At 34.6% G+C, this 15,596-nt stretch overlaps 1 protein-coding gene across 1 annotated transcript in view; it reads right to left on the bottom strand.

The window, feature by feature from the left end:
* LOC113519818 (egl nine homolog 1) overlaps positions 1-15,121 on the bottom strand; it is a 33,373-nt gene extending 18,252 nt beyond the window's left edge. Inside the window, exons 1-3 of the mRNA XM_026905032.3 lie at positions 14,167-15,121; positions 8,156-8,272; positions 2,943-3,023 (exon numbers count right to left, since the gene is read on the bottom strand). Coding sequence (XP_026760833.2) covers positions 2,943-3,023; positions 8,156-8,272; positions 14,167-15,066 — 1,098 coding nt within the window. The 5' untranslated portion in view covers positions 15,067-15,121. The remainder of the gene's footprint in view (positions 1-2,942; positions 3,024-8,155; positions 8,273-14,166) is intronic.
* Between the last annotated feature and the right edge of the window lie 475 nt (positions 15,122-15,596).

The raw sequence follows: 15,596 nt of genomic DNA, 5'->3' as shown, positions 1-15,596 counted from the left end.
TAATGGAGTCCGCACACAGATTCGTGAGCATTTTAATGTAATTCTGTGTTCTATTCCATTTAACGGAGTGTAAACTATGCCAAGGATTGTCACTAGTCTTCGGAGTCCCTTAGAATAGAACAAGACCATCACGTGACTAGTCGACAGACATAGCACATACATTTAATCACGTTCTTAATATCATGTATGTAATATATCTAGTCGATAAAGAAATAAAGTGTCATTGTGATAGATAATTAAATATCTAGAGTTAATAATAATATTTAAGTAATAATACTTAAAATATTAGTTGATAACAAGTAACTACGACTACTTCTATTGTATTGTCTTTGTGTGTACGTGCGTGCGTGTATGCGCGTGCGCGCACGCGCGTGTACGAGTGTGTGTAATTGTGGATGTATTTGTGTGAGTGTAGGTGTGTATGTTAAGAAATTTCAAAACTTCTATGTGGCATTGATTATAATTTTATCATGATTGGCATGATAAATGGTAAATTAATATAATGATAAATGTTTAACTGTCCTTCCATATTAGGGTAACCAATTTGTGGGAGACATGCACTTTCTAATAAGGGGAGTATAATTAAAAAAAGAAATATATATAAATAGAAGAAAAGTAGTTGAGGGTAAAAGAACTAATTGTAAATATGGGTTAAGTGAGACTTTATGATATAGTGTGAGGTTGTATGAAGACGTATGATAGTGTGTGTGTATGTGTGCGTTGATAATTAAATATTATATTCACTGAATTTTATTCAAAATTATTACATTTTATTATTTTATATATATATATATATATATATATATATATATATATATATATATATATATATATATATATATATATATATAAATCTGAAAATTGAAGGAATAATTCAATATTAATATTAATTTAAATGCACAGACTATTTATTAGCTTATCTTATATATAAATACAAACATTATAATCTTTACTTCAATAAACTTGTTTACAAACATGTTTTTGTCAATTTTTATGATTTTATCTATTGATTTTATCTCTCGAGAAGCAACCGCAAGAAACTTGGCAGTCTCTACAAATAATTTTGCAATATAAATACCAACTATATTAAATGATGTAAATACATTCGCATGAACCAAATGGTTCAGTAACTATAAAGAGAATATAATTATAGTGCTTGTTCAGATATGTAATTCAAACATTTTCAATGTAGACCTAAGAAACATTTTATCAGCAAGGAAAACTTTTTATAAACAGAACATTTTGGTTTCTTTTTTTTATACAACTTAGAATGCCAAACAAGCTGAGGGCCCACCTGATGGAAAGTGGTAACTGTCGCATATAGACATGAGCAGTACCATGGACATAACAGAGTATACTGTTTCGTCCATGATACCCCCTATACGTTGCCATTCCTGAGGACTCAGGTGTTATTCCTCCGTACCCAGTAAATTCACGCCATATGCCACTCTTCAAACCGAAACACAGCCATGCAAACACAACTGCTTCATAGTAGAAACACGAATGGGACAGAGGTACCCAAGCAATCGACTTTTGTACAAAGTCTCCCCTCTGGTAATGTGAATGCTTTTGTCAATTTTTAAACGCTAATTCGATTGTAATACAGAAAAGTCGGTCTTTTATAATGTGTAACTTACTTGCTATCCATATATGCAGTTCTTTTTTTAAATTCATTACTAATTACATAATTTCACTAGGATATCTTTGTTGTTGGTAATACTAATTTCTTACAATGTCTTTTAGTGTATTTAATAGGAAATCGAAATGGTACCTTACAAACTGACATATTTCGTAAATGTACATACAATGTAATGTCAGTAAGTTATATTCTTTGAACAATGGTTTACAACTTGTTCAAAGTATTAAATATATATAACACAATGAATATGGGTGAAATATCGAAAATAACTAGTATAAATTTTTTGTGAGATAAAAGCTTTGTTTACCTCTACCGAGTTTCCCCACAGTATCAGACCATATCTTATTCTGGAATTTTGTAATGATGTTTGTTACTCTTTCACTCAACAAAAAATACTACTAAACGGATTTGAAAGAAATTTGGTACAAGGGAATCTGACTTAGAACAAAGAATACTTTATATCCTGATTCACGTGGGCGGAATCGTACATTTCGACTAGTAATATTTTAACATCGAAATCACAGTCAATAGCAGTGACACGTAAAAATAATACAATGGTAATAGTAACTACAAATTTCAAATATTTTTTTTATAATCTATAAGACCTAGGAATAAGATGACATAAAAACTAAAATGTACTGCAAAACTATTTTAACTATTAGAGTAATTTGTCACTAATTAATTTTAAACTTTCACGTGGTTTACGCATATTTTAAATACACAATCGGGATTTAACGCGATGTAAATGCCTTTACAGGTAAATAATACTTACATACCTGCTTCTTTATTGCCGACGTTTCGACGTGGATTGCTATTTAACTGTAAAGGCTTTACCATCCCCTTAAGTCCCGATTGTGTATTTAAAATATGTTTTGTTACTTTTTTTTATACAACTTAGAATGGCAAACATACTGACGGCCCACCTGATGGAAAGTGGTAACCGTCGCCTATAGACATAAGCAGTACCATGGACATAACAGAGTATACTGTTTCGCCCATGATACCCCACATGCGTTGCAATTCTTGTGGACTCAGGTGTTATTCCTCTGTACCCTGTAAATTCACTGTCTTATCCCACCCTTCAAACCGAAACACAGCCATGCAAACACAGCTGCTTTACAGTTGAAACACGAATGGTCACTGTCTGTCAAATCAAAACACTTCAAGAGCTGAAACAGTTTGTTGTTTTTATAAACAAGTGGGAAGTTTTTAAGAGTTGTATTTATATTGTTAGATATAGCTTTGTTATCACTTGCTGTAAACAAATTTATCAATTATGTTATAGAGAAAAAAAAAATATTACCTTTGTTCTGCCGTTGATCGTGAAGTCGCCCATTTTTCCATTTCCTGGCATCTTGTTGGCCCTCAGTACGATATTATCCACCTGGAATATTTTAATTGCATTTTAATAGTGCACCGCCTAATTTAATAGTTACAGTCATTAGGTTCGTGGAAAAGGCCGATTTATAATAAAATTTAAGTATTTTAATGCACAATTCAATCGAGCCGGTCCGCCTGAACAGCATAGCAGAAGTCATTTAATTAATAAATCGTCATAAAATACTTATATGTATATCAGCCTTTAATCGTCCACTGGTGAACATAGGCCTCCCTCTATTAGGTGAGTTTGCCAGTGGTTTTTTTTTACAACACAGGGGGCAAACGAGCATCCGGCTCACCTGATGGTAAGTGACTACCGCCGCCCATGATCACCCACACCAGCGGCATTGCAGGTGTGCTGCCGGCCTTTTAAAAAGGAATATACTCTTTTCTTGAAGGTTATGTTGTCGTATTGTTTGCATGCTTAGCAGGTGGATTGGCAACCGTAGTTAAGCTTTGGTTTGTTTTAAGAGGGACACTGCTGCCCATCCCTTGACAATTACGTTCCTTTAGTCACTTTTTACGACACCCATGGGATAGGAAGTGGCATATTCTGAGGAGGCAATATATCGTGAGCAGGTAATAAAAGTGCAACCCAATTCATTACCTGGGAGATTATTTAGGGTCTAATCACGGCTGTAGAACAAACGTATTTTAAATATCTAAAATGTACTCTTTTTAAATCATAATTGCCACAAAAAAAACCGACTTCAATTATGGCAAAACCAGGCATTATAGTTTAGAAACACAACCGAATTGGGAATCTCCTTCTTATTGAATTTTATATATATAGTTATTTATTTAAAAAATTCTAATAACTATATTATTTTTATACTCAAAAATTTTCCTATGGCCGGTTTTAATACTACAAGTAAATCAATGGTTTACTTGTAGCGCCAGTAAAATATTGGACATTAGCAGAAAATCTTTATGATCGGGTCCATTACTTGTTTGTTTACATTATATAACAAACTTTAAATACAGTACTATTGTAGTAGAAACTGTAAAAATGTCACATGTCAACTGCACCATGCTACAATAGGTATAAGCCACCGTAACTTCGTAGTTCGCGCTACGTGACTACTGTCAGTAACAGCCCTATGACGGTTGGCTTAGTTTTGTGAACACTCATTTCATCGCCCTTATGTAGGTCGAGGTTTGCTTTTCAACATTGCTTACAAATTAAAAAGGCAATTGTAATCGCTCATTTTATGACACAATGCATTATGTAATTATGTTCATTCAATGAATTGTCTAAATTAATAAAACTCATTAGTTTTCAAAATTTAGATAACGTTTTCTAGAAACTGCGTCTATCAGCACAAAGATTAGAGAGAAATTAATGCTTCTAAAATCTAGATTCAATTTAGACAATGCGTTGTCAGTCAGTCAACTTCTAATATATAAAATTCTCGTGTCGCGGTGTTTGTTACCAAACTCCTCCGAAACGGCTTTACCGATTTTTATGAAATTTTGTACGCATATCGAGTAGATCTGAGAATCGGCCAACATCTATTTTTCATACCCCTCAATGATAAGGGTGACCCTCCTCAATTTTTTTTTTATTTTTTTGACAAATTTTTCCATTTTTATTTTATTATGATTTAGCATTGAAAAATACATACAAATTCAAATTTTCACGCTTTTACGATCAACTCCCGTTTTTTAATCGCGATTTTTATATGCCGCAATAGGGTTGCGAGATGACAATCGAATATAATAATTGTAGTACGATAAATTTTCATGTATAGTTCTAGAAATAATGTATATGGTAAAACAACGTTTGCCGAGTCAGCTAGTTTTACAATAAAAAGTATAGTTACTTGTACGTTTTTTTCAAGTTCAAATATCTATACATATTGTAAATTAGAAATAAGTAGAAAGTACACCTGATGGAAAATATAAATCATCGCCTCAAACTACGAACAACATTGATGATTTCATAGTATACTTCGCTGGATTGTCATTTTTGAAAAGTAACGTAATGTCTTAGGAATGTAAGTTTTATATGTACTTAAGTATATAACTAAGTTTTGTAAGTTAATTAGCTAATCGATTGAATAATGACAAGTTATTTAGAGTGCTAACATTTAAAAATTTATTGAAATTAATCAATGTAAAATATATCCGCGAGTAAAATATGAGTGTTACGGCGATCTTATGTCAGTTATATATTGGATAACTTAATTCACACAGCACGAGAGAGGAAGGGATTGTTGGTATTGCGAACTACCAGTCCCATTGCTAGCTTATCAAGTCGAATTCCACGTGGGAGGACCACCTGGAAACAATAATGCTAATCACTAGTGTATTCATTACGATGAGCTAACTGCCCTGTCTTTTCATTCTCATCTATAATACCTCACTGGTGTTCCGTTAGCGTATACCATTAGCTCAGGCGGGGTTACCATTCCATTATCATCCATAAAAAAAAAAACTACACAGCACGTATGGTTGCAAAAATAATTCGTACTGTACTACCAATCCAGGCGAGTCATACAAAATTATAAAATATCATGTAAAGTCATTCATATTATAAAATATATTTTTTAAACTACGTTGAATATTTTTAGAATTTTCCGACAGTACAATTTAATGAAATTCGAACCCGCGTCACTATCTGGGCCGAGTGCGTTTTTGTAACATAGTATTTATTTTTCAAATGGAGGATAAGTATTTAAAAATAATTTAAAATTTATATTTAGTAAGCAATAATAAAATCTTTTAAGTGATTGCATAATCACATACTGATGAGTTAGTTATATATATATGGAATTTGTGTCTACTTTAATTTGTTAATATATCAACTTTATTATACTAACTCATATATATATATATATATATATATATATATATATATATATATATATATATATATGTAAATGGATCAATATTTTAGAAATACTGTGTTATTTATTTGTTGTATGTCATATAAGTCGATATATAACCTAAACTAAGTATGGGTGTTTATTTGAAGATTAATGTCATGAACACTACCAATACCAGACACATATCACTCGCGCGTTATTGACCTTTGCTTTGACGAGGTACTTAAATCAGAGGGTCTAGTAATTTCGCTGCCCTTTAAACCGGAACACATCAGGCAAGCAAACGCGGCCTCATTGCTGACAATATTAAGGGTCCGTCTATTTATTTTTACGCAAAACCCTTGCGGGGTAAAAAGAGAGAACATAGTGAAAGAAATTTTTGTATCCCGGGGCGAAAGGAATTGGTCGTAATGGGGATATAACAACCCCATTGCTAGCAATATACTCTATCAGGGCTATCTTCACGTGGTTTCCCGTGGAAACCATTGATTAATTCTTTATGAATTCGTTACTATGGACCAACTGACCTGCTTTCATCCTCATCTATCATATCTCACTGGTGCCCGCTAGTGTATATCGATAGCACAGACGGGGTTACCATTTCATTATAACCCATAAAAATGGGGGGGAAAGGGATTGTTAGTAATGGAGACTGAGAATCCTATTGCTAGCAATATACCCAACCAGGTCGACCTCCTCGCGGTTCCCCCTGGAAAGTATCATGATTAATTCCAGATGAATGCATCATGATGGGCTAACTGGCCTGCTTTCATCTTCATCGATCATCCTTCACTGGTGCCCCGCCAACGTATCCCATTAGCGCAGGCGGGGTTGCCACTTCATTATCACCCATTAAAAAAAACCCATAAAAATGCCTGTATCTTTACACACGTTTCTTGCTTCCTCATTTTCATAACTCATCAAATGCATACACGCTGCTTCTGGAGACTCTTGACTACTCTACCAAAATAATGAAGATACATTTTTTGTGATTAATTCCTGGACTTTATTCACAATTTGTTACGATGGGCCAACTGCACAGACTTTACCTTCCTCTCACTGGTACCTCGCCAGCGTAAACCGATAGTACCGGCGAGGTTATCATGCCGTCATTCATAAAAATAAACTAGAAATAGGTGTTACATAGGTCTTGTGTAGAAAGTGCACTCCGATGTACTTCATTGTAAATATTTAACTTGATTAGTGGACTTATGATAGTGAAGTGAACCCATAAAAGTGTTCATTGCAAATATGATTATGTTGGATTTAGAAATTATTATTATTTACAAAATAAGAGGGTCAAGACAAAGTTAATTACGCTGCATTAGTGTAAAATGATATATGTACTTATATGTATTAAGTATATCTGATAAGGGAAAACAATTGGTGTAGCCATAATGCCAGAGAATAGTTAGGTATCGCGATTATCAATAATAAATGCCGTTAAGATAAGTATATCGAAAAAATGTTAGATATCCAAACTGTTTGGTTGGAATGGGTTGGGTGACGTTTGGTTTTCGCAGTTCGATAGCGATACGATATCGTACCGTTCTATCGATACGTCACGATATGAGAAAATTATTGTAGTACTCACTCACTGGTTACGCACGTTGGTAGTTACACTAAACAAAACAGTAAACAAGTAGCTATTGATAGCGTCTACACTTTATGGCTCGTGAAGAGGAGGAACATTTACGTTTGTATGGGTTTTTAATTTTTTTTTTCTTTATGTCAAAGGGCGACAAACAAGCATGCGGTTAGCCTGATAGTAAAATTACCACAGCCCATGGACATTAACAACATCAGGGAAGCCACCAATGTGTTGCCGATCATTTGAAAAGATATAAATTCTCATCTTGAAGGTTCCCATGTTGTATTTATTGGGAAATGCCGCTGTTAGTGGTTTGTTCCACATTTTTGCAGTACGCGAAGTCAGTCAGGACACGTGAAACGTACAATAGTGGGTCGCCATTTATCTAGGCGATATTAATGGAAATTTAAGTCTAATTAACGTATAATAATGGGAATTAAATCTAAATAAAAGTACACAGTTAATAGCTTTTTGTCTGCCTGAATAAAAAGTTTACAATGTGTATAGACCCTTAGCGTGATATTTCGTATTTCGGTTGTATTTTTTCTATGCGTATGTTACCGATACCGCCGCCAAGTAACGTATTTAAAACATCTGCAATCGATAAGGATTAGTCCACATTGGTACTATTCTCGTAAATATTTTACCCAATATTTTACTGTCCTAATTTTTGTTTTTGTGAGATATAATCCTAAATCATAAATTGTGACGAATTACCTGAGAAATTAAGTAATTGATGTAATAACAATGAGGCTCCTTTCCATCAATCCACGTGGTTTGATCGCTCCGGATGGTCTGTGCATCCGTTCCCGGATTGGACACTACCTGTCCCGCCTGTGAAAGAAAAACATTAATCAATTTATTTATTTTATTCAACGATAAAATGTGTTATTTTAAATCGATTTAAAAATAACACATGGAACCTTGATTAACTAGTTCGTTTATGAGTTTACATTCTTTATGTAACTAATGATTTATTTCGTGAAAAATGTGGCCTAAAGAGTAGGCTGTCTCAAAAGGTTACTCATAGATTAAAATTCAAGATTTTGATGACGATGATTATCATCATTATATCAGCCATTCATTGTTATAATATAATTTAAATGTAATAGTCATAAAATATTCAATCTGTTATTTATACTACTTATTATATTATTTATACTAGTGTAAATTGTGAAGTAACTTGAGATATGTTGACACCGATAAGGTAGCAAACAAGCACACAGATACTATAAATATATTTATGTCTGCAACACCAGACATTCTTTTAATGGGCGATAATGGAGTAGTAACCCTGCTTGCGCTTGCCCATGATACTCCCATGCGTTGCCATTCCTGAGGACTCGGGTGTTATTTATCTGTACCCTGTAAATTCACTGCTCTATCCCACTCTTCAAACCGAAACACAGCTATGAATCGTGTAACTGCTTCACAGTAGAAACGCAATTTATCTTTAGCTCTACAATTTTTACAATTGAACATTCTATATTTTTCTTTCAGCTTCTCAAACGTTGACTGTAAGAGATCCCTCTAAGGGATAAGCTAGCCATTGTATGTTACACCTTTTTTATGTGTTTAATGCATGCATGCAAGCACAACTGGTTCATGGTAGAAAAACGAATGGGGCAGAGGTGCCCAAAAGCAAACGACTTTTGTACAAAGTCTCCCTCTGGTAATATTTGACAACATACATAAGTATAAATAAGAAAAACAATGTAAATAGGTTTCTACAATTATAAAATTATATCTACCAATTGAATACGTTATGTTGTTATGATAGTTAATATAATTACCATCTGTAATTTTTTGCCTCTGTTGATAATCACTTAATTTTAATTACATAACTTTTTGGTAAACAAGACAGAATTGAATCAAAATCACGTAAAACTTACATAAAGAGAGAAATTAACATGATCGGTATCCTTCCAAGGAAGCATTTTGTCAGTATAACTGACATTTGGAACAATATGTTCCCAAAGAAAATTTGTGTTGAAATATTACAAAAAATGTCATAAACAATAATATAAATTTTACAAAATTGCTTAATGCTATATGACATTCTATCCGAAATAATGGGCAAAAGGTATGTAATGGGCATAAGGTGATGTTGAAAACTGATCCTATAAATATTAGTTCTGAAATGTGAGTACTGACCTATGCTAATTGAAAACATGAATGGATGAAGTTAATATGCATAATAACAAGAATAAGTTATTGAGTGCAAGACAGTATGTTTATATGTAGTTACAATCAGGTTGACCTTCATGCGGTTTCCCCTGGAAACCATTGTGACTAATTTATCCTTGAATTCATCACGATGGGCTAACTTACTTGATTTATTATCTTCACTAGTGCCCCGCCAGTGTATATCGTTAACGCAGGCTACCATTAAGGGGTTACCATACCATTATCATTCATTAAAAAAATTTACTTACATGACAAATCCATCCATACATAGAAAAGTGGAAATGTACCACCTTCATAATTCAATATGGCTATTTGTTTTATGGTGTATAAAAAAAAATTTCAGCCATTGCAATGATTAATTGTTAAATAAGTTTAAAATTAACTTATACTGACTACAATTGGATGTACTTTTTATTTCTAAATCTTTGTCAATTTTCTAGATACAATATCTTGAAATTGACTCATCATTAGTTTAGCATAGATAACATTGATATACAAACTTTTGTTGAAAAATACACAGGAATGAATCAATAAGACAATCAGAGATAACAGTATACAGTTTAAGTATCTATTATTGCTTCAATTTACTTATTATGAAGTAATTAAACCATACCTTTTCTCATGTAAATTAAAATAAATGTTTACCTAAATATTATTCAGGATATCTGAAGTAGTTCAGTTATTTAACCATGACTATTGGGGAGAGAAAGGAATGTTAGTAATTGGAGCTTAATAACCTCATTGTCAGCAATATACCCTATCAGGTTGACTTCCACCACACGGTTTTCCCTGCAAACCATTGTGATTGCTTTATTGTTGAATTTGTCACAATGGGGTAGCTGACCTGCTTCATCCTCGCCTATCATCTCTCACTGACGGTCTGCCAGCGTACACCATTAGCACAAGTGGGGTTACCATTCCATTATCATCCATTAAAAAAAACAAGACTTTGACATGAATTTTTAAAAAATTATACCAACTGATTTAGAATAATTTTCCAAATTGCATGACTGCAGTTGCTAATTCGCCCGCCAAATGTGGCAACTATTGTCAAACCCCTCCCCCCTCAAGGAGGAGGTTTATGTTCATCAGTAGAAAGTTATAGGCTGATCACCCTATTAGCTTTTATACCGGGACCACACAATGAAAGGCTGATATGATGATGAATTTATAAATAAATAAATCTTTCCTTTTTTGAGTTTGAAGTAAATGTTATCTATATTTACTAGGGAGATTATTATTGTAGCATTAATTACTGTAAATACTGTCAAAACTTAATTGCCAGCCTAGAATAAATATTTTAACAGTATTTACCACAAAAGGACTTAATTGTGTCAGACTATCACAATAAAACTCTGAAAAACTGAACTCCACTGAGAAAAGAAACAGCTATATACGTAATCTGAAAAAGAATCTAGCACAATCACATGACTCACTGATTAATTTAGAAGATGTACAGGCCTTGAGCAACAAACTGGAAGAAATAATATTAGAAAGTTTAAGATTTGATAAGAAAAGAAAAGCTGGCCAACATAAAATCCTAAGCAGTGAAACACTGAGTCTAATCTCTAGAAGAACTGAACTAGTGACTGAGAAGCACAAAACCAAAGAAACTAGAGAAAAAATAAAGAAGTTATTTAAGGAAACTAATAGAGCAATTAGGAAAGACCATGATAATTACTGAAGAGCAGTTATTGAAAGAAACATGACAAAGTTCCGAAGTTCAAAAAGAGCCTTCAAAGAACTTACAACACATAAAAAATGGATACAATCTCTAAATAATGGTAAAGGCGAAATCAGGGAAAGAGATGACATAGTCAGAAGTGCAACAGCATTCTACACCGACCTGTATAAAAAACCTTTAGAAAAAGAAACATATAAAGATGAAGACATTGTGTGTAAGGAAAGCAATTCAGAAGCAGCACCGAACCAGATTACAGAGTACGAGGTCATAAAACTTATTAAAAAATTAAAACCTGAAAAAAGCCCAGGTTCAGACAACATTACGAATGAAGCCATAAAAATCGGAGTGCCTATTTTAATCACATATATAGTGAAAATTTTTAACCTAGTTTTGGAGAAGCAAGTGGTACCAAAGCAATGGTGTGAATCTGACATTATACTGCTGTACAAGAAAGGCAACCCGCTTGATATTGGCAACTACAGACCTATCAGCTTACTATCCACAGTTTACAAACTCTTTTCATCCATTATTTTGAGCAGAATAGCAACAGAAATTGACAAATATCAACCAATAGAGCAGGCTGGATTCAGACCACATTACTCTACAATCGATCACATCCACACAATAGAACAGATAATAGAAAAGTACAAAGAATTTAATAAATCACTTTACATAGCATTTGTGGACTACTCCAAGGCCTTCGATAGCATTACACATTCATCCATATGGCATGCTTTGGCTGACAATAACATAAACAGCACCTACATAAATATTATAAAAAATATTTACTCTAATAGTATAAGCAGAGTCAAACTGGAGAGGCAGGGTGAAAAGTTCACAATTGGAAGAGGCGTAAGACAGGGAGATCCACTTTCTCCAAAACTTTTCATAGCAGTACTTAACAACATCTTTAAAAGTATCGATTGGAGCCATGAGTGTATATGGATACTGAACAAAAGACTAACACACTTATGTTTCGCAGATGATATAGTACTTTTTAGCGAATCGGTTAGCAACCTAGAAAAAATGCTACAAGAACTAGATTTGGAAAGTAAGAAAATTGGGCTAAATATGAATGCAACCAAAACAAAGATCATGACAAACCACAGCAAAAAAATTATCACAATAGAAGAGAACCCTATAGATTATGTGGATAGTTATGTGTACCTAGGTAAAATGGTCTCTTTCGAAACGAACAGTGGAGAAAATGAAGTTGATAGAAGAATAAACATAACATGGAAGAAATATTGGGCTCAAAAAGAAATCCTTAAAGGGAACTACAGTCTCAACTTAAAAAAGATAATTATGGATTCCTGCATCCTTCCAAGCCTAACATATGCATGCCAAACATGGACCTATACAGAAAAAATAAAGAACAAAATCCTATCATGTCAGCATGCGATGGAAAGAAGTATCTTAAAGTTAAGAAAAATACAGAAAATAAGAAACACTGATATTAGGAAGAAAACCAAAATAAAAGATGCTCTTCAGCATAGTATGAAACAGAAGTGGAGATGGGCAGGTCATATAGTGAGGTACAAAGATAAAAGGTGGACTCTCCAAACAACAAAATGGCGAGGTCCAGCAGGAAAAAGAAATGTTGGAAGACAAAGAAAGAGATGGGAAGATGACATAATAAAGATAGCAGGAAAGAACTGGACGGGTATTGCTATAGATAAGGAGAAGTGGAAAAAGATGGAGGAGGCTTTTACCCTTGGGGACCACGGAAGTGGATAAAAAAGCTATAATAATAATAATAATAATCAACCCGAAGTTTTGGGTACCTCTCAGCGGGAGGCCGTATGGAAAGAGAAGGAGTTGCACGGAAGGTTCTTCAAAGCCCTTCACGGGCCGTACGTAAACACGAAGACCTCCGTGCACTGGCTACAGTTCGGTGATCTCTTCGGAGAGACCGAGGGTTTTGTCTGTGCAATACAGGATCAGGTGGTTAAGACGAACAATTACCGAAAGCACATTCTGAAGGATGGCACTGAGGACATCTGTCGAGCATGTCGCCATCCCGGAGAGTCACTCAGACATGTGCTTTCGGGTTGTTCAGCTCTTGCCAACACTGAGTACTTGCACAGACACAACCAGGTAGCCAAAATACTCCATCAAGAGCTAGCTCTGAAGTACGGCCTCGCGAATGAGAGGTTGCCGTACTATAAGTATGAGCCCCAGCCGGTCTTCGAAAGCGACAGCGTAAGGCTCTACTGGGACCGATCCATCATCACGGACAGGACCGTTCTTGCGAACAAACCTGATATCGTGGTGATGGATCGGGCACTCTCGAGGGTGTTTTTGGTGGATGTCACCATACCGCATGACGAGAACCTCGTGAAAGCCGAAACCGAGAAGAAGAGAAAATATCTCGACCTGGCTCACAAGGTGACCGAAATGTGGGGGGTGACATCTACTGAAATCATCCCAATCGTTATGTCGGTGAACGGTCTTATCCCAACCAGTCTCGAACAACATCTCAGACGGTTGGGATTCAGAGGCGGTTCACTTCCGGGAAAGATGCAGAAAGCGGTGCTCTTAGATTCTGCCCGCATTGTACGCCGGTTTCTCTCCCTGGGGCCCTGAACCCCGGCCGACTGTGCTTCTGCCGGGGGTTAGTTGCCATCTCCTCTCCTTAAGAGGGGAGATGAGAATTTTAGTGAAATTTAAAAAATAATAATCACAATAAAAATTTGTGTAATAGTAATAATTACAATGATACTTCTCACATTTTACTATTTTTTTTTTTTGAGTTTGTAAATGTTTTTATAATCTTCTTCTTTGGTTTTAGTGCCCTGTCTTCTGCACAACATTACAATGCATAGAGTGTAAGAAAGTAAACAATAAAGAAACTTACTCTGAATATTCCTGATTGGTGCATCTTTATGACTTCATCTAACACGAACAAGCCCTTTTCTTTACCGAGGAAATTGTCCAAAACACACACACCATACTGTGTCATATCACTGATGAGTCTATGACAAACTGAAAACCGGTCATCACCAAGGTCCATGTCATAGCTGCTGGGCGTGTAGAAGAATGGAGCACCACTACCCTTCAGTGACGCCTCCTGGTAGACACTCATTTTTGCACCATCTTCTGTACTATATGAAGGTGATACAGGCATTATGTCGTCACCTCTATTCACTGTCCTCAATACATTTGATGAACTAGGTCCTGAGAAATCCAAAGTACTCAGCTGTTGATCGGACTCGCTCAATATTTCCTGCTCAGATGACCCCTCGTAAGTTATGGCCCTACCTTTGGACAAATCCTTAGCTACATACACTACACTAAAAATAACACTACTGTCTTCGTGTCCTGAGGGCTCGGATGCGCCACTTTCACTTTTAACGTTCTCAGTAGAAATTTGCGAACTATGTTTATCAACTGACGCTGTGTCACGCTCCTTACCCACTTCTTTCACGTTTTTTTTTTTAGATCTTTTGGAACGTCTAATTTCGTTTGCACTACTCCCTTTTGGAACTTCTTTTACTGAACTATCTTCTATAGTTTGGAAGGAGATTTCTACTCTATTTTTGACACTTTCTTCGTTTTTTATCGAATGTTCACCTGCTTTAACAATTTTTGATCCTTTTTTGGATTCCTCGAGCTTACATTCACTTTTGTGTCTTTTCCAGTCTTGCCGTTGGTGTTCTTTGTTACAATAGTAGACACTGAGACAACGAGTACATCTTTTACTGGTTTGCTGATTGCAAATGGCGCAACGTTGTGATTCTACGCGTTCTTGATTCATTATGAAAATAAATAATATTACCAAGGGCCGGCCTCGTACTTTTTTTTTTTTTTTTTAGTACGTTTGTTCCGTTTGGAACAGGCTAAGGTCGGAGACCATGCTGCCTAGTCTTCAAAAAGATAAATTGTCTGGAATAACCGGCCTCGTACTATTGTCAAGTGTCAAATGGAACAAGTAAAATGTCAGCGATATGACGGTTGTGTTGTGCGTTCCATTCCTCCGTTATCATTAATGTTTTTATGTTTAAAATTATAATATGACAATATCTGAAAAATAAAAAGTTTTAATTTTAAAATTAGCCTATTATTGTAACTTCATAATATTTATTCTAACCTCATAATATATTTTTATTACAAATATTTTATTAATGTTATAAATGATAATAGAGATTTTTTAATTAATAAAAAAGATTACTGAAAATGGAATGCACTCTGCATTTACGAAGACCCGCATTACTTGGAATAAAAAATTTTTGTATGAGTCTATGCAACCAATTAATTAAATTAATTTTAAAATATTAGAAAGACAGA

This window comes from Galleria mellonella, unplaced genomic scaffold (genome assembly GCF_026898425.1).
Source record: "Galleria mellonella isolate WM207_F2 unplaced genomic scaffold, CSIRO_AGI_GalMel_v1 utg65, whole genome shotgun sequence".
In the NCBI taxonomy this organism is placed as follows: domain Eukaryota; kingdom Metazoa; phylum Arthropoda; class Insecta; order Lepidoptera; family Pyralidae; genus Galleria; species Galleria mellonella.
Note: the sequence above shows the minus strand (reverse complement) of the source record. Positions and strands in the feature narration are given on the sequence as shown.